This window comes from Rhinatrema bivittatum, chromosome 14, assembly GCF_901001135.1.
Source record: "Rhinatrema bivittatum chromosome 14, aRhiBiv1.1, whole genome shotgun sequence".
Lineage (NCBI taxonomy): Eukaryota > Metazoa > Chordata > Amphibia > Gymnophiona > Rhinatrematidae > Rhinatrema > Rhinatrema bivittatum.
Genome location: NC_042628.1, coordinates 3,284,291 through 3,305,574, shown reverse-complemented (window position 1 = coordinate 3,305,574; position 21,284 = coordinate 3,284,291). Strand labels below are relative to the sequence as shown.

The 21,284-nt window shown below is 48.6% G+C and overlaps 2 protein-coding genes across 2 annotated transcripts in view; one reads left to right on the top strand and one right to left on the bottom strand.

The window, feature by feature from the left end:
• LOC115075899 (NADPH oxidase organizer 1-like) overlaps positions 1 to 20,701 on the bottom strand; it is a 60,456-nt gene extending 39,755 nt beyond the window's left edge. The window contains exon 1 of the mRNA XM_029576819.1: positions 20,583 to 20,701. The gene's annotated coding sequence lies outside the window, so the exon portion shown is untranslated. The remainder of the gene's footprint in view (positions 1 to 20,582) is intronic.
• Positions 9,386 to 16,014, top strand: GFER (growth factor, augmenter of liver regeneration). Its single transcript, XM_029576821.1, has 3 exons — positions 9,386 to 9,613; positions 11,241 to 11,440; positions 14,865 to 16,014. The coding sequence occupies exons 1-3, from the start codon at positions 9,440 to 9,442 to the stop codon at positions 15,025 to 15,027; spliced, it is 537 nt and encodes a 178-aa protein (XP_029432681.1). The 5' UTR covers positions 9,386 to 9,439; the 3' UTR covers positions 15,028 to 16,014.
• Positions 20,702 to 21,284: the final 583 nt, after the last annotated feature.

Sequence of the window (21,284 nt, the reverse complement as noted above, 5' to 3'; positions counted from 1 at the left end):
GAACACTTCTGTGTGCACAACTTTACACCCATACAAATTAGCACTCCACCATGCAAATTCCATGTTAATCACCCCCCGCCCCCCCTTTTTATGCTCAAAATCTAACTCCTGATGTTAATCTGAGGCTGAACCGAGAGTTTGTGGCGTGGAGGTCCTGTGCTCAGGAATTATGCAGGGAAAACGCAATCTGTTCTCTGCATTTAGTATCTCATAAGCAGGAAACAGGATTCATGTACAAAAAGCATGGTTTATGCACATAAATATGGAGGTCGACATTCAGCACTACTTAGCCAATTAAGTTCTGACTTAGGCAGCTAAATTGTGCTGTATGAATATTCAGCAGGTAGTTGGCTGTTTAGCCAGCGGGATAAGTGAGGGCATCATGGTGGAGCTACTTATCCAGCGAACTTATCTGAAAAAGTGTCGATATTCAGCCTTATCTGGCTTATCTAGCCGGATAAATCTAGGGCTCCTTTCTGGCTGTCTTATAGTTAGCAGGATAAGTTTATCCAGCTGGCTTATCTAGCCGGATAAATCTAGGACTCCTTTCTGGCTGTCTTATGGTTAGGTTAGCAGGATAAGTGTATCTAGCTAACTATAAGACAGCTTTATTCAGCAGCACAGTGATTATCTCGGCCAAATTAGTTGGATAAGTTTATCCAGCTAACTTGCTCAGCCGGACAGTAACTGAATATTGGCCTTGTTTTTAGTGCCCATATTATCGGGTTAGTGCATTTTTTACCTCCTGATTTATTATCATACCATTAACTTACCACACTGGGGGTTAAACCTGTTTTAGCATGGCCTAAAAGTAGGGCACCTCTAGAGGTTCCTCCCAGTCAGAGAACTGGGTGACAGGGCACGAACTCCTCTTTAGGAAAAGAAATGTGGGAGGACAAAAAATGCAAAAGGGAAAATTATAACTGGAAAGAGAGCCAGGACATGAGTAAGGCAATGCATTTCATAAGCGAAACAAGGGAGCGCAGGATCATCCTGTCCTTACCCGTTCCTGAAGCCCTGCCCCAGGGAATGTCTCGCACACCTGAAAGTAAAACTAGAAACTGCAGAATGTGCCATCTTATTCAGCCACCTTGCCTCCCTCCATTAGCCAAGAAACCTTGATGGAGCGGGGGCAGGTGTCAATGAGCGGCAGGAGGATCTCACCGGCTGCTTAACCAAACTACTTCATCATGTGCAAGCTTAGAGATCGTCCCACATACAGAGCAAATGTACTGCATTTGGCATTTCTATGTTGTAGTACAACAGGCAGCAAGCTTAAATTATAACAGCAGAAAACTAAAGAGCAGTAAATCCCTTATGCATGACAAAAAGAGAGGGGGACAGCTGAAGCCAGAGGGGCGTATTTATTTGTTTACAGAATGTATTGTCCGCCATTTCACCACAGTCCCTTCATGGCGGATAACAACATAAGTTATTTAAAACAATCAATACAGCCACCAAATAAAATACAAATTATACATTAAAACTCTTCTAAACTTTACAAAAACATTTGTAAACAGAAATTATCAGGGAGTGTAGGAGCAACCAAAGAAAGCATCGTACGGACAGACACACTCGTACAACGGAGACTGGCAGACTTAGCCTCAGGTAATGACAACAGTTGCTTATTACAAGATCTTAAAGATCAGCCTCTGTATGCCATGTTCACAAAAAAATCAATCAATCTAGACATCTTTTATAGCGAGGTCAGAATCTGTCCAATGAGAACTAGACTGAGACTCATTTTAAAGAGGCCACCAACAGCTTCCAGGTGGAGTTTTCTACTACTTAACATTTGACAGGATCTGTATCCCTGTGCCCATCCCGTGATCCCTCCAGTCCTAGAGGTGACAGGCTCTGTATCCCTGCACCCATCCCCTGATCCCTCCAGTCCTAGAGGTGACAGGCTCTGTATCCCTGCTCCCATCCCCTGATCCCTCCAGTCCTAGAGGTGACAGGCTCTGTATCCCTGCTCCCATCCCCCTGACCCCTCCAGTCCTAGAGGTGACAGGCTCCGTATCCCTGTGCCCATCCTCTGAGCCCTCCAGTCCTAGAGGTGACAGGCTCTGTATCCCTGCTCCCATCCCCCTGATCCCTCCAGTCCTAGAGGTGACAGGCTCTGTATCCCTGCTCCCATCCCCTGAGCCCTCCAGTCCTAGAGGTGACAGGCTCTGTATCCCTGCTCCCATCCCCCTGATCCCTCCAGTCCTAGAGGTGCCAGGCTCTGTATCCCTGCTCCCATCCCCCTGATCCCTCCAGTCCTAGAGGTGACAGGCTCTGTATCCCTGCACCCATCCCCTGATCTCTCCAGTCCTAGAGGTGACAGGCTCTGTATCCCTGCTCCCACCCCCTGATCCCTCCAGTCCTAGAGGTGACAGGCTCTGTATCCCTGCTCCCATCCCCCTGACCCCTCCAGTCCTAGAGGTGACAGGCTCTGTATCCCTGCTCCCATCCCCTGAGCCCTCCAGTCCTAGAGGTGACAGGCTCTGTATCCCTGCTCCCATCCCCCTGATCCCTCCAGTCCTAGAGGTGACAGGCTCTGTATCCCTGCTCCCATCCCCCTGATCCCTCCAGTCCTAGAGGTGACAGGCTCTGTATCCCTGCTCCCATCCCCCTGATCCCTCCAGTCCTAGAGGTGACAGGCTCTGTATCCCTGCACCCATCCCCTGATCTCTCCAGTCCTAGAGGTGACAGGCTCTGTATCCCTGCTCCCACCCCCTGATCCCTCCAGTCCTAGAGGTGACAGGCTCTGTATCCCTGCTCCCATCCCCTGATCCCTCCAGTCCTAGAGGTGACAGGCTCTGTATCCCTGCTCCCATCCCCTGATCCCTCCAGTCCTAGAGGTGACAGGCTCTGTATCCCTGCTCCCATCCCCCTGATCCCTCCAGTCCTAGAGGTGACAGGCTCTGTATCCCTGCTCCCATCCCCTGATCCCTCCAGTCCTAGAGGTGACAGGCTCTGTATCCCTGCGCCCATCCCCTGATCCCTCCAGTCCTAGAGGTGACAGGCTTTGTATCCCTGCACTCATCCCCTGATCCCCCCAGTCCTAGAGGTGACAGGCTCTGTATCCCTGCTCCCACCCCCTGATCCCCCCAGTCCTAGAGGTGACAGGCTCTGTATCCCTGCTCCCATCCCCTGATCCCTCCAGTCCTAGAGGTGACAGGCTCTGTATCCCTGCGCCCATCCCCTGATCCCTCCAGTCCTAGAGGTGACAGGCTCTGTATCCCTACTCCCATCCCCTGATCCCTCCAGTCCTAGAGGTGACAGGCTCTGTATCCCTGCTCCCATCCCCTGCTCCCTCCAGTCCTAGAGGTGACAGGCTCTGTACCCCTGCTCCCATCCCCTGATCCCTCCAGTCTAGAGGTGACAGGCTCTGTATCCCTGCGCCCATCCCCTGATCCCTCCAGTCCTAGAGGTGACAGGCTCTGTATCCCTGTGCCCATCCCCTGATCCCTCCAGTCCTAGAGGTGACAGGCTCTGTATCCCTGCTCCCACCCCCTGATCCCTCCACTCCTAGAGGTGACAGGCTCTGTATCCCTGCTCCCACCCCCTGATCCCTCCAGTCCTAGAGGTGCCAGGCTCTGTATCCCTGCTCCCATCCCCTGATCCCTCCAGTCCTAGAGGTGCCAGGCTCTGTATCCCTGCGCCCATCCCCTGACCCCCATCCACTCCCACAGGTGATAGGATCTGTATCCCTGCTCCCATCCCCTGATCCCTCCAGTCCTAGAGGTGACAGGCTCTGTATCCCTGCTCCCATCCCCTGCTCCCTCCAGTCCTAGAGGTGACAGGCTCTGTATCCCTGCGCCCATCCCCTGACCCCCATCCACTCCCACAGGTGATAGGATCTGTATCCCTGCACTAATCCCTACTCAATCTCCCTATTCATTATTATATGTTTAATAACTGAGAATGTCTAATAACTAAAGCTTGGGAGCCATGTGAACTCCAGACACTCCTGTTATTTCGTATGGACTTTATCTCTCTGGGCCTCAGTTTATAGAACTGTAATTACCTGAGAGATTAAATGGTAAACTTTTTAAAGCATGGATACTTCTTTCTCTGCTCCTCACCAAGTGCTGAACTATGTGATCATATTATGATTTGGAAATATCCAGATTGACTTCTACTGCCCTCAAGTGACCGATTTAAGAAGAACATTTTCCAAACTCACACTGCAGTGCGCTCTCTAAAGGTGAAATGCCTTTTGCTCAGGAAACAAAAACAAGCTTTATGGATACACTAATAGGGAATGGATCACCCCATTTTGGATTTACCAAGTACATCAAAGTGACTTAAATTGACCACTGTCAAAGACAAGATGCTGGGCCCAACGGACCTTGGTCTGACCCAGCCTGGCACTTCTTATGTTCTTATGTACAGGATGCAGGGCTCGATGGACCTTGGTCTGACCCAGCCTGGCACTTCTTATGTTCTTATGTACAGGATGCAGGGCTCGATGGACCTCGGTCTGACCCAGCCTGGCACTTCTTATGTTCTTATGTACAGGATGCTGGGCTCGATGGACCTCGGTCTGACCCAGCCTGGCACTTCTTATGTTCTTATGTACAGGATGCAGGGCTCGATGGACCTTGGTCTGACCCAGCCTGGCACTTCTTATGTTCTTATGTACAGGATGCAGGGCTCGATGGACCTTGGTCTGACCCAGCCTGGCACTTCTTATGTTCTTATGCACAGGATGCAGGGCTCGATGGACCTTGGTCTGACCCAGCCTGGCACTTCTTGTGTTCTTATGTACAGGATGCAGGGCTCGATGGACCCTTGGTCTGACCCAGCCTGACACTTCTTATGTTCTTATGTACAGGATGCAGGGCTCAACGGACCTTGGTCTGACCCAGCCTGGCACTTCTTATGTTCTTATGTACAGGATGCTGGGCTCGATGGACCTTGCTCTGACCCAGCCTGGCACTTCTTATGTTCTTATGTACAGGATGCAGGGCTCGATGGACCTTGGTCTGACCCAGCCTGGCACTTCTTATGTTCTTATGTACAGGATGCAGGGCTCGATGGACCCTTGGTCTGACCCAGCCTGGCACTTCTTATGTTCTTATGTACAGGATGCTGGGCTCAACGGACCTTGGTCTGACCCAGCCTGGCACTTCTTATGTTCTTATGTACAGGATGCAGGGCTCGATGGACCTTGGTCTGACCCAGCCTGGCACTTCTTATGTTCTTATGTACAGGATGCTGGGCTCGATGGACCTTGGTCTGACCCAGCCTGGCACTTCTTATGTTCTTATGTACAGGATGCTGGGCTCGATGGACCTTGGTCTGACCCAGCCTGGCACTTCTTATGTTCTTATGTACAGGATGCAGGGCTCGATGGACCTTGGTCTGACCCAGCCTGGCACTTCTTATGTTCTTATGTACAGGATGCAGGGCTCGATGGACCTTGGTCTGACCCAGCCTGGCACTTCTTATGTTCTTATGTACAGGATGCAGGGCTCGATGGACCCTTGGTCTGACCCAGCCTGGCACTTCTTGTGTTCTTATGTACAGGATGCTGGGCTCGATGGACCTTGGTCTGACCCAGCCTGGCAGTTCTTATGTTCTTATGTACAGGATGCAGGGCTCGATGGCCCTTGGTCTGACCCAGCCGGGCACTTCTTATGTTCTTATGTACAGGATGCTGGGCTCGATGGACCTCGGTCTGACCCAGCCTGGAACTTCTTATGTTCTTATGTACAGGATGCTGGGCTCGATGGACCTCGGTCTGACCCAGCCTGGAACTTCTTATGTTCTTATGTACAGGATGCAGGGCTCGATGGACCTTGGTCTGACCCAGCCTGGCACTTCTTATGTTCTTATGTACAGGATGCAGGGCTCGATGGACCTTGGTCTGACCCAGCCTGGCACTTCTTATGTTCTTATGTACAGGATGCAGGGCTCGATGGACCTTGGTCTGACCCAGCCTGGCACTTCTTATGTTCTTATGTACAGGATGCAGGGCTCGATGGACCTTGGTCTGTCTGACCCAGCCTGGCACTTCTTGTTTGGGATGTAGGGCTCGATGCACCATTGTTCTGACCCAGAATGGCATGTTTTATGTTCTTATATTATCTAGTCTGCACAACTTCTCTTGCAATCCCATGGATCCCAGCTGATCTCTACTACTAGGAATCACCTGTGCTTATCCCAGTCTCTCTTGAATTCTATTCCCTGTTCGTACCCGGATCAGTCCAGACTCTGGGGTTTTGCTTTCCTTCCAGCAGATGGAGACAGAGAAAGTTTTGCAGGCACCGCCTCTTAACCCAATGCGCCATCTGCAGCTCCTCAGTATTTCTCTGCCTCCAGCAGATGGAGGAGGTGCAAAACCTGCAGTTCTGTACCTGAGTAAAAAAAAAACCAGAGAATCCTCCCAGGGGGTTGGCAGGTCCTGGTGGGACCATCCCCCCTGGTAGTTGGTCAAGGACGAGCAGGGGTTTGGGGACCCCAAAAGTGCTCTATTTAGTGGACCGGGGGTGCCAGCTGGTGATCCGCTTCCCTCCCTTTCAGCAAGGATCGTGAGAAGCCTCTGCCATCCTTCTTCAGGGACGTGGTCCTTTTATTTATTGTTCGTAAAGTTTTGAAAAGAAAAGAAGAAGTAAACTCAGAAGGCGGCGATTGGTTCTTCCTGCTCACTCTGTCGCTGGAGGCGGCCGGGGGCAGATCACTCTGGCTGAATCGTTATCGCGGCTCCCGATCCTGCTTGCTGTCCGCCGCGCGGTCAGAGTCGCGCCGGGCCATGTCGCGTGTGAGCCGCTGCTCTGCAATCTTCGCGGCTCTCCAAGGCCGGCCGACGCCCCCGCTGCCTCTCCGGGGAGAGAATTCTTTGCAGGGACCTGCGGCGCCATCCATCAAGCAGCGCTGGCTGCTCCAGAGGTCGAGGCTGACCCATTCCTGCTAAGCACAGGAACAGCGGCCATCTTGGAAACTTTCGAGGCAGCCGAGGAGAGAGCGGCAGGGGGAGGGTCTCTCTCGTCAGCGCTGTTGCCGGCCGATTTGAGGCTCGACGAGGCCTGGGGAAGCCTTAAAGGAGCAGTCGCATGATGATCTGGTTCCCCTGAAGGGGGATTTGAGTGGTCCTTTTTTTTTTTGCCAGATTTTATGCTTTTATTACATAAAGCATACCTGGCCAGTAAGTCCAAGAGGGGTGGCTCCCCCAGGCGTAGGCTTTCGGAGGGACCATCTAGGAAAGGGCCCAGGTGGTCAGTGACGCCGGGGGCCATGAGGATCTGGAAAATCAGAAGCCCAGCGGTGCGGAGTACCACAGATAATCTTTCCTCGGAGGAGTCTGACCAGGGGGCTCCCTTGGGGGATGGCCCTCCTATCGGTAGTCAGGATCAAGAGAAAGAGCCTGGGAAGATTCCTTGCATGGAAGGGGACAATCCTAAGGTTGTTTGCCTATTTTAGAAAGCTGGGCTCTATGATCCCACATGTCCTGGTGGAGGTGGGAATAGCGGTTCTGCAGAAGCCGGACCAGGACACAGTAGATCCGGTCATGGTGGTTTTGAGAGGCCCGGCCTTTTCCTTTCCTTAGGATGGTTAGGGAGTGGGATACTCCGGAGACTGGCCTAAAGGTTAGTCGGGCTATGGATAAGATTTATCCCTTGCCTGTAGAGGCTCTGGAGCTCTCGAGGGTGCCAAAGGTGGATGCTTCCGTGTTAGTGGTCACAAAGAGGACCACCATCCCAGTAGCTGGGGTGGCAGCTCTGAAAGACCAGGATAGGAAGCTCGAAATGCAGCTCAAGAAGAGTTTTTAGGTTTCTGCCCTGGACATCCGAGCTGCAGTGTGCAGCAGTTCTATGCTTCGAGCGAGCCTGAGATGGGTGCAGCAGTTCTATGCTTTGAGCGAGCCTGAGATGGGTGCAGCAGTTACAGAGCGAGCCTGAGATGGGTGCAGCAGTTACAGAGCGAGCCTGAGATGGGTGCAGCAGTTACAGAGCGAGCCTGAGATGGGTGCAGCAGTTCTATGCTTCGAGCGAGCCTGAGATGGGTGCAGCAGTTACAGAGCGAGCCTGAGATGGGTGCAGCAGTTACAGAGCGAGCCTGAGATGGGTGCAGCAGTTACAGAGCGAGCCTGAGATGGGTGCAGCAGTTACAGAGCGAGCCTGAGATGGGTGCAGCAGTTACAGAGCGAGCCTGAGATGGGTGCAGCAGTTACAGAGCGAGCCTGAGATGGGTGCAGCAGTTACAGAGTGGCAGGGATCTCTCGAGCAAGGAATCTGAGCAGGCAGAATGCTTAGGAGCAGCGGTGGCGTATGGGGCCAACGCTTTATAAGATCTGATTCACACCTCTTCTAGAACAATGGTATCTGCGGTCTCGGCTAGGAGGTTCTTGTGGTTGCGCAATTGGTCAGCGAATGTTTCATCGAAGGCTCAGTTTGGGGCACTTCCTTTTAAGGGCAAGCTCCTTTTTGGAGAAGACTTGGTACAGCTGATAAAGCAGCTTGGTGAGAATAAGGTGCAGAGACTCCCGGAAGACAAGCATAAGGGGGCCAAAGGTTTTCAGCAGGTTTGCTTTCATTTGAGGCCAAAAGTATTTGTCTCTGGCCCCGTGTGCAGGCCAGAGACAAAGCTCGGGGACGTCTCAGTCCTTGTCCCAGTCCATTAGCTGGTGCAGAGCAAACCGAGATAGTTCTGGCCAAGGGCCTAATGGAGCCAAATAAGGTGAGGCTGACCCACTCCTCCATTCCAGTCATCAGGGGTCGGTTGACTCTCTTTTACGAGGAGTGGGTCAAGATCACGTTGGACCAGTGGGTTTTAAGTGTGATAGGACAAGGCAACGCTTTCGAATTTGCTTGGCCCCTTTCATGGCATCTCCTTGTATTTCACCGAGGAAGAAACTGATCATTCAGGAGACCATGCAGACCAGGAGAAGTATTTTCTGCTGGGGTACTGCTTAATACTGAAGAGCTGCAGTGACACAGCGGGTTAAGAGGCAGTGCCTGAGAAACGCTCTCTGTCTCCATCTGCTGGGAGGAGTCTGGATAAGAACCAATTTTCCTTTAACTCCTCTCGGTCTATTTCATGCATCCACCACCCATTCTCTTACCACATATTTTCTAATGCTGTCCCATAGTGTCGTCCTTATTCTCCCCCCGAGCCTCACTTCCTGATCTCTGGTTGTAGGCAGGGCGGGCTTTAGGGGCCCTGCGACTGGGGCAGCCGCACTGGGTGCCACCGGGGTGCTCTCTGTATCTCCAGGTTTGATTCGCAAGAATGGCCCTGACTCCAGAACTTCTATTCTGCCCTCGAGAAGGGCCCTGGGTCGTCTCGTGATCATCGCCTCCTAAGCTTTCGGTAGCCCTGAATGCTCCCCGCCGGGCCCTCCATTTCCATTTATAATACAGACGGGGGGGGGGGGGGGGGGGGGGGAGCAGCCGTGGCCTCGTTCCCTTCCCGACAGGAGATCCAGAACGAAGCGAATGCCCGCCCCGCCATGCACCGCGCGTCCAACATGGCTGCGCCCAGTGAGCGGCGGAGCCCGCTCTTCCCGGCTCCGGGGTCGGCGCCGTCTGAGCAGCAGAAGCCGAAGAAGCCGTGCCGGGCTTGCACCGACTTCAAGAGCTGGATAAGAAGTCAGCGGAAGCAGACGGCGGCCCTGGCTCCCGGGGTACGGAAGGGAAGGTGGGGGGAGGGATGCTCAGCTCATTCATAAGTCAGGCGTCTTGTGCTCGCTATAGATATAGATATATATCTAATATATATATATATATATTAGATATATATATATCTAATATATATATAATGTGCATCCTCGCAAGCTCCACATCTCTGTGTAAGCGAGAGCCAGCCTTACCTGCAAGCCCTGGGACATGGCAGCTCCTGCAGTTAGGGGAGGGTCCATGCAATACCCCCCCGCCCCCCATTATAGCAGCTTTCGGGGGGGGGGGAGTTTGCTGTTTGGGAGAAAGGTTAGCGAGATTTCCTGCCTGAAAGCCTGGGCTCCATCCTGCCTGGGCCCCTTTGGGACAAGTCTGCAGAGCAGGTGTCCTGGGACTCATTTGGAGAATTTTGGTCTTTGGTAGGAGCCTTGGAGACTCCTGTCCCTTTCCTGAATTCAGGACACCGTATGCTTGGGTCGCCCAGGGACAGGGAAGACCTTCCCTTCTGAGGTACTGACCCGCTGCAAGGATGCTCCGGTGTTAGTATTTTTGGGGAATAAGAAGAATTTTGGTTCGCTGCCCAGGAGGAAGATTTTTGCTCTCCTTCCTGCCTGGAGCGAGAAACAGCTCAAGCTGCAGTTTGGACCCAGGATTGCACCCATACTACTGCTACTGAATATTTCTATAGCACTACTCAGCATAGGCATACATCCCCTCTGGGATCCCCACAGGAAATGGACAAAGGAAAAGAACAAGTAAACAGATCCAGAAGAATCTAATTACACCACTGAGGACATCCATCTGGGGATAGAGAGATTTGGACACGATGGTAGGGCTTTCTTGTCAAGGTTACCATGCGCACTGGGACCTCCACTTCACCTGATCCAGGTGGCTCCCTTGCCTGCGAACAAGACTCCTGCACAGATAGAGGTAGAGATTGTAAACACTGAGGTGCTGGGCATCTGACTATTCAGCTCAGTAAAGTTTTATGTGTGGACACTATCCAAGTGACTCCAGAGTGGTTATTGGGCACACAGCACACTTATTCCTTTCCCAGGGGACTCAGACCAAGAAACAGAGGAAGTGAGACCCCTCTCCCAGGGACAACACAAAGAGAGAAAGTCACCCCTAGCACTTGGGCCCTGGGGAAGGAGTCTCTGAGAAGAGTTAGTCAGGTGTCCCTGCTCTGAAGAACTACAGATAAGTTTATGGCCCAGTGGCATGCACACTGCCACCCAGGTGGGGCTACATATATAATATACATCATAATTCCTGTGACTCCTCTCTCTATGTGCATCATATATAGCTCCTGTACCTACTATATATTCATCTATATAATATACATCATATAGCTCCGCAGCTGACGAGGGAAGAGAGAGCTCCTGCAGCTCCCCCCTTCTCTTTCTATACTAATAGCAACCTGAGGTATTTAGTGCTGACTGTTAATATGTAGATAATATAAATCCACTGGACTTTCACTGAACAGAGGCAAGGCCACAACTGGGGGTATAGAACTGCAGGAATCCTCTGATTCCATCCCTGGTAACTTATCCTAAAAAAGAATGGAAAAGAGGCTAATGTACCCATAAACGTCTAAGCAACTTACAGCCACCGCCTTTTGTTTTTGTGACCCAGGATGAAGAACTGGAGAGACCCTCGGAGTGTCCCTTAGATAGAGAAGAGCTGGGAAGGAGCACCTGGTCTTTCCTGCACACGATGGCTGCTTACTATCCAGACGAGCCAAGCACTGCTGAGCAACGAGAGATGACAACATTCATCAACTTATTTTCAAAGTTTTATCCTTGTGATGAATGCGCAGAGGATTTGAGAGAGAGGTTTGTGTTTTTTTTCTTTTATAATCGTGGAAGTAACTGCATGATTACTGGAGGATGACTGTCGGGGACGCTGCAGCTGAGATTGAATCCCCCCTCGCTGCTTGTCCTGCACAGAGATTCAAGCACAAGCTGGCTTTAGTCTCCTGACTTTGGATATGAAATAGAAGCATAACAATTATATAGCACATGGGTCTTGTTCCTAGCTCTCCTTTGATTTCCTTCTTCTGTGCAGTTTTGGAATAAAAGATGTGCAGGTTTTATTAGTGCACATCCCATTTTTAAAATTTTCCTTTGGTGAACAAACTGCCTCGCTGTCATGTCCACATGGGGTTCTGATACAAACCAGCCCAGCAGTGTCCCTGATTTACTTAGGGTTAGTTATTTTATTTAAAATGATTTATTTGCCACCTATCACAAATCCATCCATTCTGAGCGGATTATAAAAGCGCATCCATGAGGAAGAAGGGGGCAGAGCAAGACTGTGGACGTTAGGTGAGCGGTGCTCGGAGCGTTCACCATTTCTTTTCCTCAGTTCTGTAGTTACCTGGCGAGATGCTCTCCATGCTGGCAGGTGCCATCGACTGCTTTGTCACAAGATCTCAAAGGCACTGAGCCGACGGGGGGGGGGGAAGGAGAGCCATCAGCTGTGTCTCTAATGGAAGCCTCATTTAGTCCCGAGAAGAGGACACCTCCGTTGGATCCAGAAAAAGGACGTGCAGAGGAAAGTTTGGAGGCGTTCCCTGATGAGAAGGCGGATTTCTCCAATGCAGGAACTGGGGAGGGGGTGAATCCAGTGCAGCGCCGGCCTGGAGATAGAGCAGAAGAAGGGGCTACGGTAATGGTGCTAGGTGAATGGAGCTCAGGAGGAGGCAGTCGAGCCTGCAGGAACAGGGGCAAGGAGTGAAGCTTAAAAGCCCTTAGTGTGTGTGTGAGTTTGTTAGCCCTGTCGCGAGTGACATTGGTGATTGGTTTGGAAAATCTGTGGGTTGCCATTATAGGTTTGGAGAACTCTCTTCTTCCTCCTGCCCCCAGATGCAGGGTCGGACTACATTTCAGGCTTCTGGTGGAAAAAGTGATGGAAGTGGGAACTGACCTGGCTATGTCTTCTCGATGTTTGGAGGACATTGAGTGTAGCTTTCAGAAAATACATGTTAGTTTCACGATGAAGTAGAGAGACTGGAAAATATAGTTAGACATCAAACTTTGAGATTTATTCAGCTTCCAAAAATATCTACAGTTACTGCTCCTGAATTTATTTAAAAGATATATGATGGAAGTTTTTAAAAAATACCTGAAAAATCGCTTCCCCCTATATCCGAAGCTTATTTCTTGCCCCTTTAAAAAAAAAAAAAAGGAAGTTTTTGAAAATTAGAGCTCTCGGCTCCGATTTGCTTTTTTACATTTGACTCAGATTCCAGAGAAAGCCGTCCCAGCCATTTAATTTTATTTTACTCCCAGGCTGAGATTGGGTGCTCTGGTTGCAGCCCCTATTCCTGAATTGTGAAATAAGAGGTTTTCCAGATGTGGCTAAGCCGCTTTTCGGAAAAAGCAGAAGCGGTTTCTCTGATTAAGACCAGGAGTGTTGCAGACTGGGGCCTTATTTTGGCTTTGTTTGCCCTACAAGTGTGCGGTGAGGTTTCCAGATGTCTCTCCCCTGATCACCTTCCTCTGCACCACCGGGGGCTCAGAGCCACTTCCCTTTTCATTGCCTTTCATGTCCTCGTATATAAGGGGGCATCTTCTTCCTTCTGACTGTTTGGTTTTCCTCTTTTTTTCTGGATACGTATTTGATGGAAGAGTAGTTTCCTAATATTGTGAATCCTTTCCCCAATCAAAATATTGAGTTAAGATTTGGGTATTGATTTTTAATTTCTATCAATGTTTTTTTTTTCTGTACCAAATGTTTCTTAGCTTCAGTATGTTAAATTGTAAATAAATAATTGTAAATAAAAATATCTGTAATAACACAAACCAAAAACATTTACAACAGCACAAAACAGGAGACATCCTTAGGTTGCTAATAGAGAAAGTTTAGTTGGAGATGGAGTGGACTTTACTATTGGGGTCTGTGAATCCATCCAAGTTACCTGAACTGGCTGCTGTTAGAGACAGGATGCCAGGGTCAATAGTCCTGACCCAGCCTGGCACTTCTTATGTTCTTATGTACAGGATGCTGGGCTCGATGGACCTTGGTCTGACCCAGCCTGGCACTTCTTATGTTCTTATGTACAGGATGCTGGGCTCGATGGACCTTGGTCTGACCCAGCCTGGCACTTCTTATGTTCTTATGTACAGGATGCAGGGCTCGATGGACCTTGGTCTGACCCAGCCTGGCACTTCTTATGTTCTTATGTACAGGATGCTGGGCTCGATGGACCTTGGTCTGACCCAGCCTGGCACTTCTTATGTTCTTATGTACAGGATGCAGGGCTCGATGGACCTTGGTCTGACCCAGCCTGGCACTTCTTGTGTTCTTATGTACAGGATGCTGGGCTCGATGGACCTTGCTCTGACCCAGCCTGGCACTCCTTATGTTCTTATGTTCAGGATGCTGAGCTTGATAGACCCTATATTTCGATATTTTCAAAATCTTTTACATACTCCCTATGTCATAAATCAAAAGATAAAAGATAGTTTGGTTAAGGTGCAAACTGAATTATTTAATCATTTATTTTATAATTGTTTTAGTAATGTGAAACATCTTAGTGCTAAAAGGTTTGTATATTAGCTGTTTGATATTCAACAGTACTTTCAGTACCTTCAGGTTGATCGTATGCCCTCTCTAGCTCTAATGTGTTACTTGTACATCTGTCTCTGTTTCCCAACCTTTTAAAGCCTAAGGCACATCTGCATTAACAGAAATATTGTGTCTCACACCAGCCTTCATGCAGCAGGCAGCGCACACATGGCGAGGACTCGTGTGGCCAAGAGAAGTGCTCGGAAAGCACTGAAAGCCCCCACCAGTCTAAAACAAAGGGAGAGAGGGGGGTGGAGATACATTTGAAGGTGTCCTGATGGGCCAGGAGAAGCGAGATGTCAGTGTGGTGCAGGCAGCCAGCTCGGTCACCTTGGCTGCTTCAATCACACCCAGTGCTTAGTGCACGCTGTCCCCATCTTACTCAGCCTGGGGGACAGGACAGGGGCTGGAGGGGGACGTGGAGTGGGTGTCCTGCATGCCGCCCATTATCACACTCTGGGGTCATGCTGTAGATAGGAAGAAGCAGTATGCATGATCACCCATGTTCTCCAAAAAAAAAAAAGGCTCCTGCTGCCTCGAGGTGCTGGCATGCCCGTGTGCCGAGGCTCATCTGGGCCCTGAGCTTCAATGGGCCTTTGATTGGTGGTGATCCGGGATCTGTCTGAATCCTGGAGGCTTGCGAAGCTGCGGCCCATAAGGTTCTCTCTGTTGTTTATTTTGCCACAGATTGGTGACAGCTCAGCCGGATACCAGCAGCAGGAGTAACTTCTCACGGTGGATGTGTCTCCTTCACAATGATGTGAACAGAAAGTTAGGGAAAGCGGAGTTTGACTGTTCGAGAATTGACGAGCGATGGCGAGACGGTTGGAAGGACGGCTCTTGCGATTAGCGTGAAGGCTGCCACGCACAAACACTGCACTAAGACTCAACTCTTGCAATTTTATTTAAAAGAATCTGTAAATGAATATATTGTGTACCTTTCGGTTTTGTGAAATGAAAGAGGCGGTGTCAGAAGCCGATTTCTAAGAACCGCGATCTGTTTCTGTGATTTCGGATGTCCAGTGGCTGCGGGTGACCACGTGGCTGATAATGTGACCACGTTTTCAGGGGGGGCGGGAAAGCACCGTCAGCCGAGGGTAAGCAGGGGCTCATCTGGCTCTCATCTGAGTGTTTGTTATAGGAGACCTCTGCTCGTTATGCATTCCCCACTAATTTTGCCTGGGAGGGGAGTCCGGGGGGACCAAATCTGAGAAATGATTATAAATTGTATTTTTAGGATGCAGGGTGGAAGGCAGATCCTTAGTCCCTGCTGCCCAGATTTAGGGTTGATGACTGCAGTGTCTGCTTCAAGTGATCTGGGAGGGGACACAGAGTAAGGAAAAGTGTCTGGAGAGCGGTGATTGAAAGCTCCCGGGGCCAGGCCTCGCCCTGCTGCTGCTTCAGCGGAGGAGCTGTCAGGTGCCCTATGCACTTTACTGTGCGGGGACCCCAGGAAGGGCTTCCTTGCAGCGCACGCTCACTGATGTTAATGGCAGATCTCCGCAGTGCTTTAAGTGGGCATCGCTCTCTCACCTGGCAAAGGACCTGCTTACAGGAATGATGCCCAGGGCAGGGCGACCTTCCCTCCGCATTCAGTTCATCCTGTGCTCTTCTCTTTTCCAGCAATGCTTTATCAATAAACAAATTGTCTGCAGTCCTAGTAGACTTAGCGTTTTCTTTTCTGTAATCTGCATCTCTGATGTTTTTTTTCTGCTGTAAAGATTAAGATGTCTTAATAGTATTAACGGTGATTTCATTTTCTATCCAATTTCTAAATGTTTTCTGGTGAGCCAGATTTTGGTGATCATGATTGGAAATTATATTAAAAATTTTCAGAAAATTAGTGATGAGTGTTTTGTATCTATCGGATGCACCAGGCTTTTACCCCATTACTCTCTCCTCTGCTTGGCCCCAGCACAACCCAGCCAGGAAGACCAGGCAAAAGTTTACTTATCTTTAAGGTCAGACCCGCCAGCTGTACTGGGCCCCTGGGAGCTGTGGTGTTAGTGTCTTTTATATTAAAACCCTCTGCCCCGTTTTGTTCGATGCTGGGACATTGTGTCTACTGCAATATAAAACCTACTTGGCCCAGTGCGTCTTCATGCATCATGTTCCTGCTGGGACTGCCACCTCATACTGGTGCTGTAAGATCGACTATTACTGGTCGTCTCCTGGTGGGGACGTTTTCCCAGATCATAAGAACTGGCCATGCTGGGACAGACCAAGGGTCCATCAAGCCCAGCATCCTGTTTCCAACAGTGGCCAATCCAGACCATAAGTACCTGGCAATTACCCAAACACTAAGAAGATCCCATGCTACTGATGCAATTAATAGATCAGCTCTAGTTTTGAGTAATGTGAATGTGGGGGTGGCTGCAGATCTGAAATAGTGCCATTAATATCCCCTAAAGGCTGCTTTTATGGCTACACATGAGAGAAGCTAAATTAGCACATGATGGCCCTAAGGCCATTTGGTTTTCTAGCCTTATTAAAAAAAAAAAAAAAAAAACCAATTATACTTTGATCTTCCATATTTATGCACTTTGCATATTTTCCAAATTGTCAACCCGCATTTTAGTGAGCAACCTGTAGGAATGAAACACAGAACATGACGGCAGATAAGGAGCCCACAGCCATCCACATCTCCTGCTCAGCTTTACAGTCCCTCTGTGCTTGTCATGTCCCGCGCTCTCTTGACTGGAAAGCTGATATTAATCTGCCGATTTTTGTGAATATTTATCCAGTCTCTAAAGAAGTCAGCATTAAAAGACTCACACAAAGGAGCCCTCGTAAATGCATAACAAATCTCTGCTAATCTCCAGAATACGCGGTCTGTCACAGCAGAATATGGAGAGTACTTCAGGGAATCGTGCATCTTCATTTTATTGACTAGCTGTGGCCTTCAGCCTAAGCAGTCCTGGTTGTGCAGAGATTCCCTGGTACTACAGTCAAATTATAGAACGTTTCTTATGCAGAGCTAATTAATCACACAGCATGGGTTTCAAACATCTATCTCCTTGAAAGTCACGCTGAAGATAACAAATCTCTGCACGCCTGTTCCTCTTGTTAGAATGGTCCAATATGCAGAGCTTCAAATTGGGAAAAAACCACTTCAAACGGGGTTTAAAAAAGCCTCCAGAATAACTCTCTATAAAGGTGAAGGTGGAAGTAATGTTATTTGAAGTTAGCCCTGTTGAGAGCACAGCTGAATGTGGAGACCCAGGTATAATTGCTTAACATAGAAATGACCACAGAAGAAGTCCAAACGGCCCATCCAGTCTGCCCAGCAAGCTTTCACAATTATTTTTCTCATACTTATCTGTTACTCTGACCGCTGAGGTCAGGGCCCTTCTTGGTAACTTTTTGGTTCTAATTTCCTTCCACCCCCGCCATTGATGCAGAGAGCAGTGCTGGAGCTGCATAAAAGTGAAGAATCAAGCCTAATTGGTTCGGGGTAGTAACCGCTGCAATAAGCAAGCTACTGCCACGCTTATTTGTTTACCCAGCCTGTGCATTTTATTCCTTATTGGTTGTCTTAATATAAATCCTATTTTCTTCATCCCCACCCCCTGCCGTTGAAGCAGTGAGCTATGCTGTATATGTATTCAAAGTGAAGTATTGGTTCAAGGTAGTAACCGCCACAACAAGCAAGCTACTCCCCCACTTTTTTGTGAATGCAAATCCTTTGTCCCACATTTCCTCTTGCCATTGAAGCATAGAGCAATGTTGGAGTCGCATTAACCATGTGTATGTTTATTGAATAAGGGTATTAATCACCAGGAAGTAGCCATCATTCCCGCAAGCCTCCTCCATGCCTCTTCTCACATCCTCAAGACTTTAGGAATCCACAGTGTTTATCCCACGCCCCTTTGAATTCCTCCACAGTTTTGGTCTTCACCACCTCCTCCGGAAGGGCATTCCAAGCATCCACCACCCTCTCCATGAAGAAATATTTCCTGACGTTGGTTCTGAGTCTTCCTCCCTGGAGTTTTAAATCGTGACCTCTGGTTCTGCTGATTTGTTTGCAATGGAAAAGGTTTGTCGTTGACTTTGGATCATTAAACCCTTTCAAGTATCTGAAGGTCTTGGGTTCCTGCACCTCAGATCTCAGAGTACAGTTGGGATTGGACAACTCGTTGCTTAGACAATCCCAAATGTCGGCTCTAAAAATGGAATTAAAATAAGGAAATGTTTCCTTTCAGAAAAGGAGGTGGATGCATGGAATAACCTTGTGTTGGAGATAATGATGGCCTAAATACTACAGAATTAAAGAAAGCTTGGAATAAGTACAAAGGATCCTCAGATAGGAAGTGTGAGGGTAAAGCGTGGGATAAGTACAGAGGATCCTTAGCTGTGGGAGAGTGAGGGGTAAAGCCTGGGATAAGCACAGAGGATCCTTAGCTGTGGGGGAGTGAGGGGTAAAGCCTGGGATAAGCACAGAGGATCCTTAGCTGAGGGGGAGTGAGGAGTAAAGCCTGGGATAAGCACAGAGGATCCTTAGCTGTGGGGGAGTGAGGGGTAAAGCCTGGGATAAGCACAGAGGATCTGTTAAAAAAGAGGTTGGACTTAAAATGTTTGCAAGAACAACTCTGATACTCACTCATGTACATGCTTTGAATGCTATATAATAAAGAATAGTAACGTAAATGAGTATCAGAGTTGTTCTTGCAAACATTTTAAGTCCAACCTCTTTTTTAACAGATCCTTAGCTGTGGGGGAGTGAGGGGTAAAGTCTGGGATAAGCACAGAGGATCCTTAGCTGTGAGGGAGTGAGGAGTAAAGCCTGGGATAAGCACAGAGGATCCTTAAGGAGATGGGAAGATAAAGTCTGGGGTGATCTGTTTCCTGCAAAGCATTTCCATTTCTCTCTCTTAAACAGGCTAGAGCTTGTGTGAGAGGAAGGTCCGAGAAGCAGCGCTAGAAGACTTCCTGTTTTTCTTATGACTAATCAAAGAAAAGACAAAAGTAGGGATGCAGCCAGCATCCTTGCTCTGGAAGCTGATGTTGATCCTACAAGCTGGGTCCATCCGATGTCCTTCTGTGAGTCTGGCCATATGAACTGGAACTTGAGTGGTTCTAATGTGATTTGTAGAGCCCCAAGCTCAGTGCAAGCTGTAGATATTATCCCACAGTATCTGCAATGTGTTATGGAGAACATTGTGTAAGTTAACAGGAAACATTTTGGAGATTTGGGTTATCAGAAAGTTTGCTTGTCAGCCTTGACCTTTCACCTCTGAATGTCTGGACCTTCGGTTTCAAACAGAATGACAATCTCTCACTTCTATAAATGCCATGAAGGGAAGAGCCAGGATTAAATACCTAAACTGAGGCATTAACACAGCAAGAGGACAGTCCTTGACACCTCCTCATCTGTGGCCCCAAACCCTGAAACCCCACTTCCGAAGCTGCTCATACATGGAGAAGGAAAGCTTATGAATTAGAGTGCAATCGTACTGTAACCTCGCTGTGTCAGAAAGTCACTGGGATCATGAGGCTGACAAGAACTGCAGAGAATGGAGAAGTTGTCATCACTGGGGACATTCCTGTTTCAGCTGATAAATGGTAAATTTATTTTGTTAGACCGGACATTGTGGCAAAGGAGAAAAACACAAGAACAACATTGCTAAAGAAGTGTCAGTCCTCTATAAAAGCAGGTTACAAACGCTGTAGATATAAATACTACGACCACCAGATGGAGGCTCTCTGTGGCACAATGCAAGCATTCAGAAGAACCCTAGCAGTAAATTTGAGAGCCTGAGATCCTTTCCAATATACCCTCCTACCAGCAAACCCTTCTATAGCACTACTTGATGTACGAAAGAGAGAGACCCTGCTCCTTCCTGGCTTACAAGTGAGGCTTCCCTTTCCTTCCATCATGACCTGCACAATACAAACTCACTTGGAGACACTGCCCCCTCAAAGCAGATCACCACAATAGCACGGGAACATCTGGCGCACACCTAAGGCTTGTGCAGCCATCTTCTGAAGAAACAGCTGTTACAGCCCTCCAATGGAAGCCCGCTTGTCATGCACGCGCCAATATCATCCTTCCTAAGGCTTCCTGAGAATTCATCCACTCAAACCATTCTAATGTCTGCTCATCTGTCTATAAACTGCTTATAACTTGCTCTTTGTGTGGTGGTTATTCTGTCAGCCATAGTCTAAAAAAATATTTGCACTGATTTTCTTAGACATTTACTGAATGATTTTGTTTCCTTAGGTTCCACTCTCACTAAAAATTGCCTCTTAACAATCTTGATTGAACATTCAATAGAACAAAAAAAAAAAAGGGATTTTCTCACAGGACACACAGAGATGTGTGAGAGGTAAAAAGCACGTTTCTATATATAAAATGGCTTTGTGAACATTACCCAGTCTCTGCGTGGATAAAATGAAGTTGCTTACCTGTTGCAGGATAAATCAGCCATACAAGGGAGGTGATGTCATTCACTGGTGCAGAGAAAGAAAGCTCAGCTGTCTCTAGCACAAGTTTCCTGAGTCTTACTTTCAAGCTAAGCTTCAACTCTAAAGGGGAGGTAGGAAGAAGTGTGTGGCTGATTTATCCTGGTGTGTATGGGAAACACCTGTTACAGGTGAGTCACTTAGCTTTCTCCATGGACAAGCCAAGTAGGCACTCCCAAGCTGAGGGTTGTAATTGCAGAGCTTTTATTTTGCACATTAGAGGTAGATCATTGTCTGAGGATGGAGGGCAGAGTTCATTAAATAAACTTTCTGTCCAAAGCTTGATGCAAAGCAGTGTCTAGATAATAATGAGCAGAGAAGAAGAAATGCATAATCGATCATGTAGCCCTTTGCAGATATCTTTTTTGGAAGTAAAAATGACAAGAGGCAGGTACCACCTTATAGACTCACCAGTTTATTGAGGCATGAGCTTGTGAGGATACTGCTTTTGTCTGCTTATAGTATAAATAAAGAGTTATAAAAATAAAAAGGGCTTTGGTCTGCATCTGCTGTAGAGGCTTAATCTGCCTTCTCTCGCTGGTCCACAGCCTGTTTTGATGCTGTTTCTGCTGGAAAGGAGGATATAGTTAGGGGCACTGTTGGCAACGTCTTCTTGGGTAGAAGTATCACCTTTTATAGACTGAT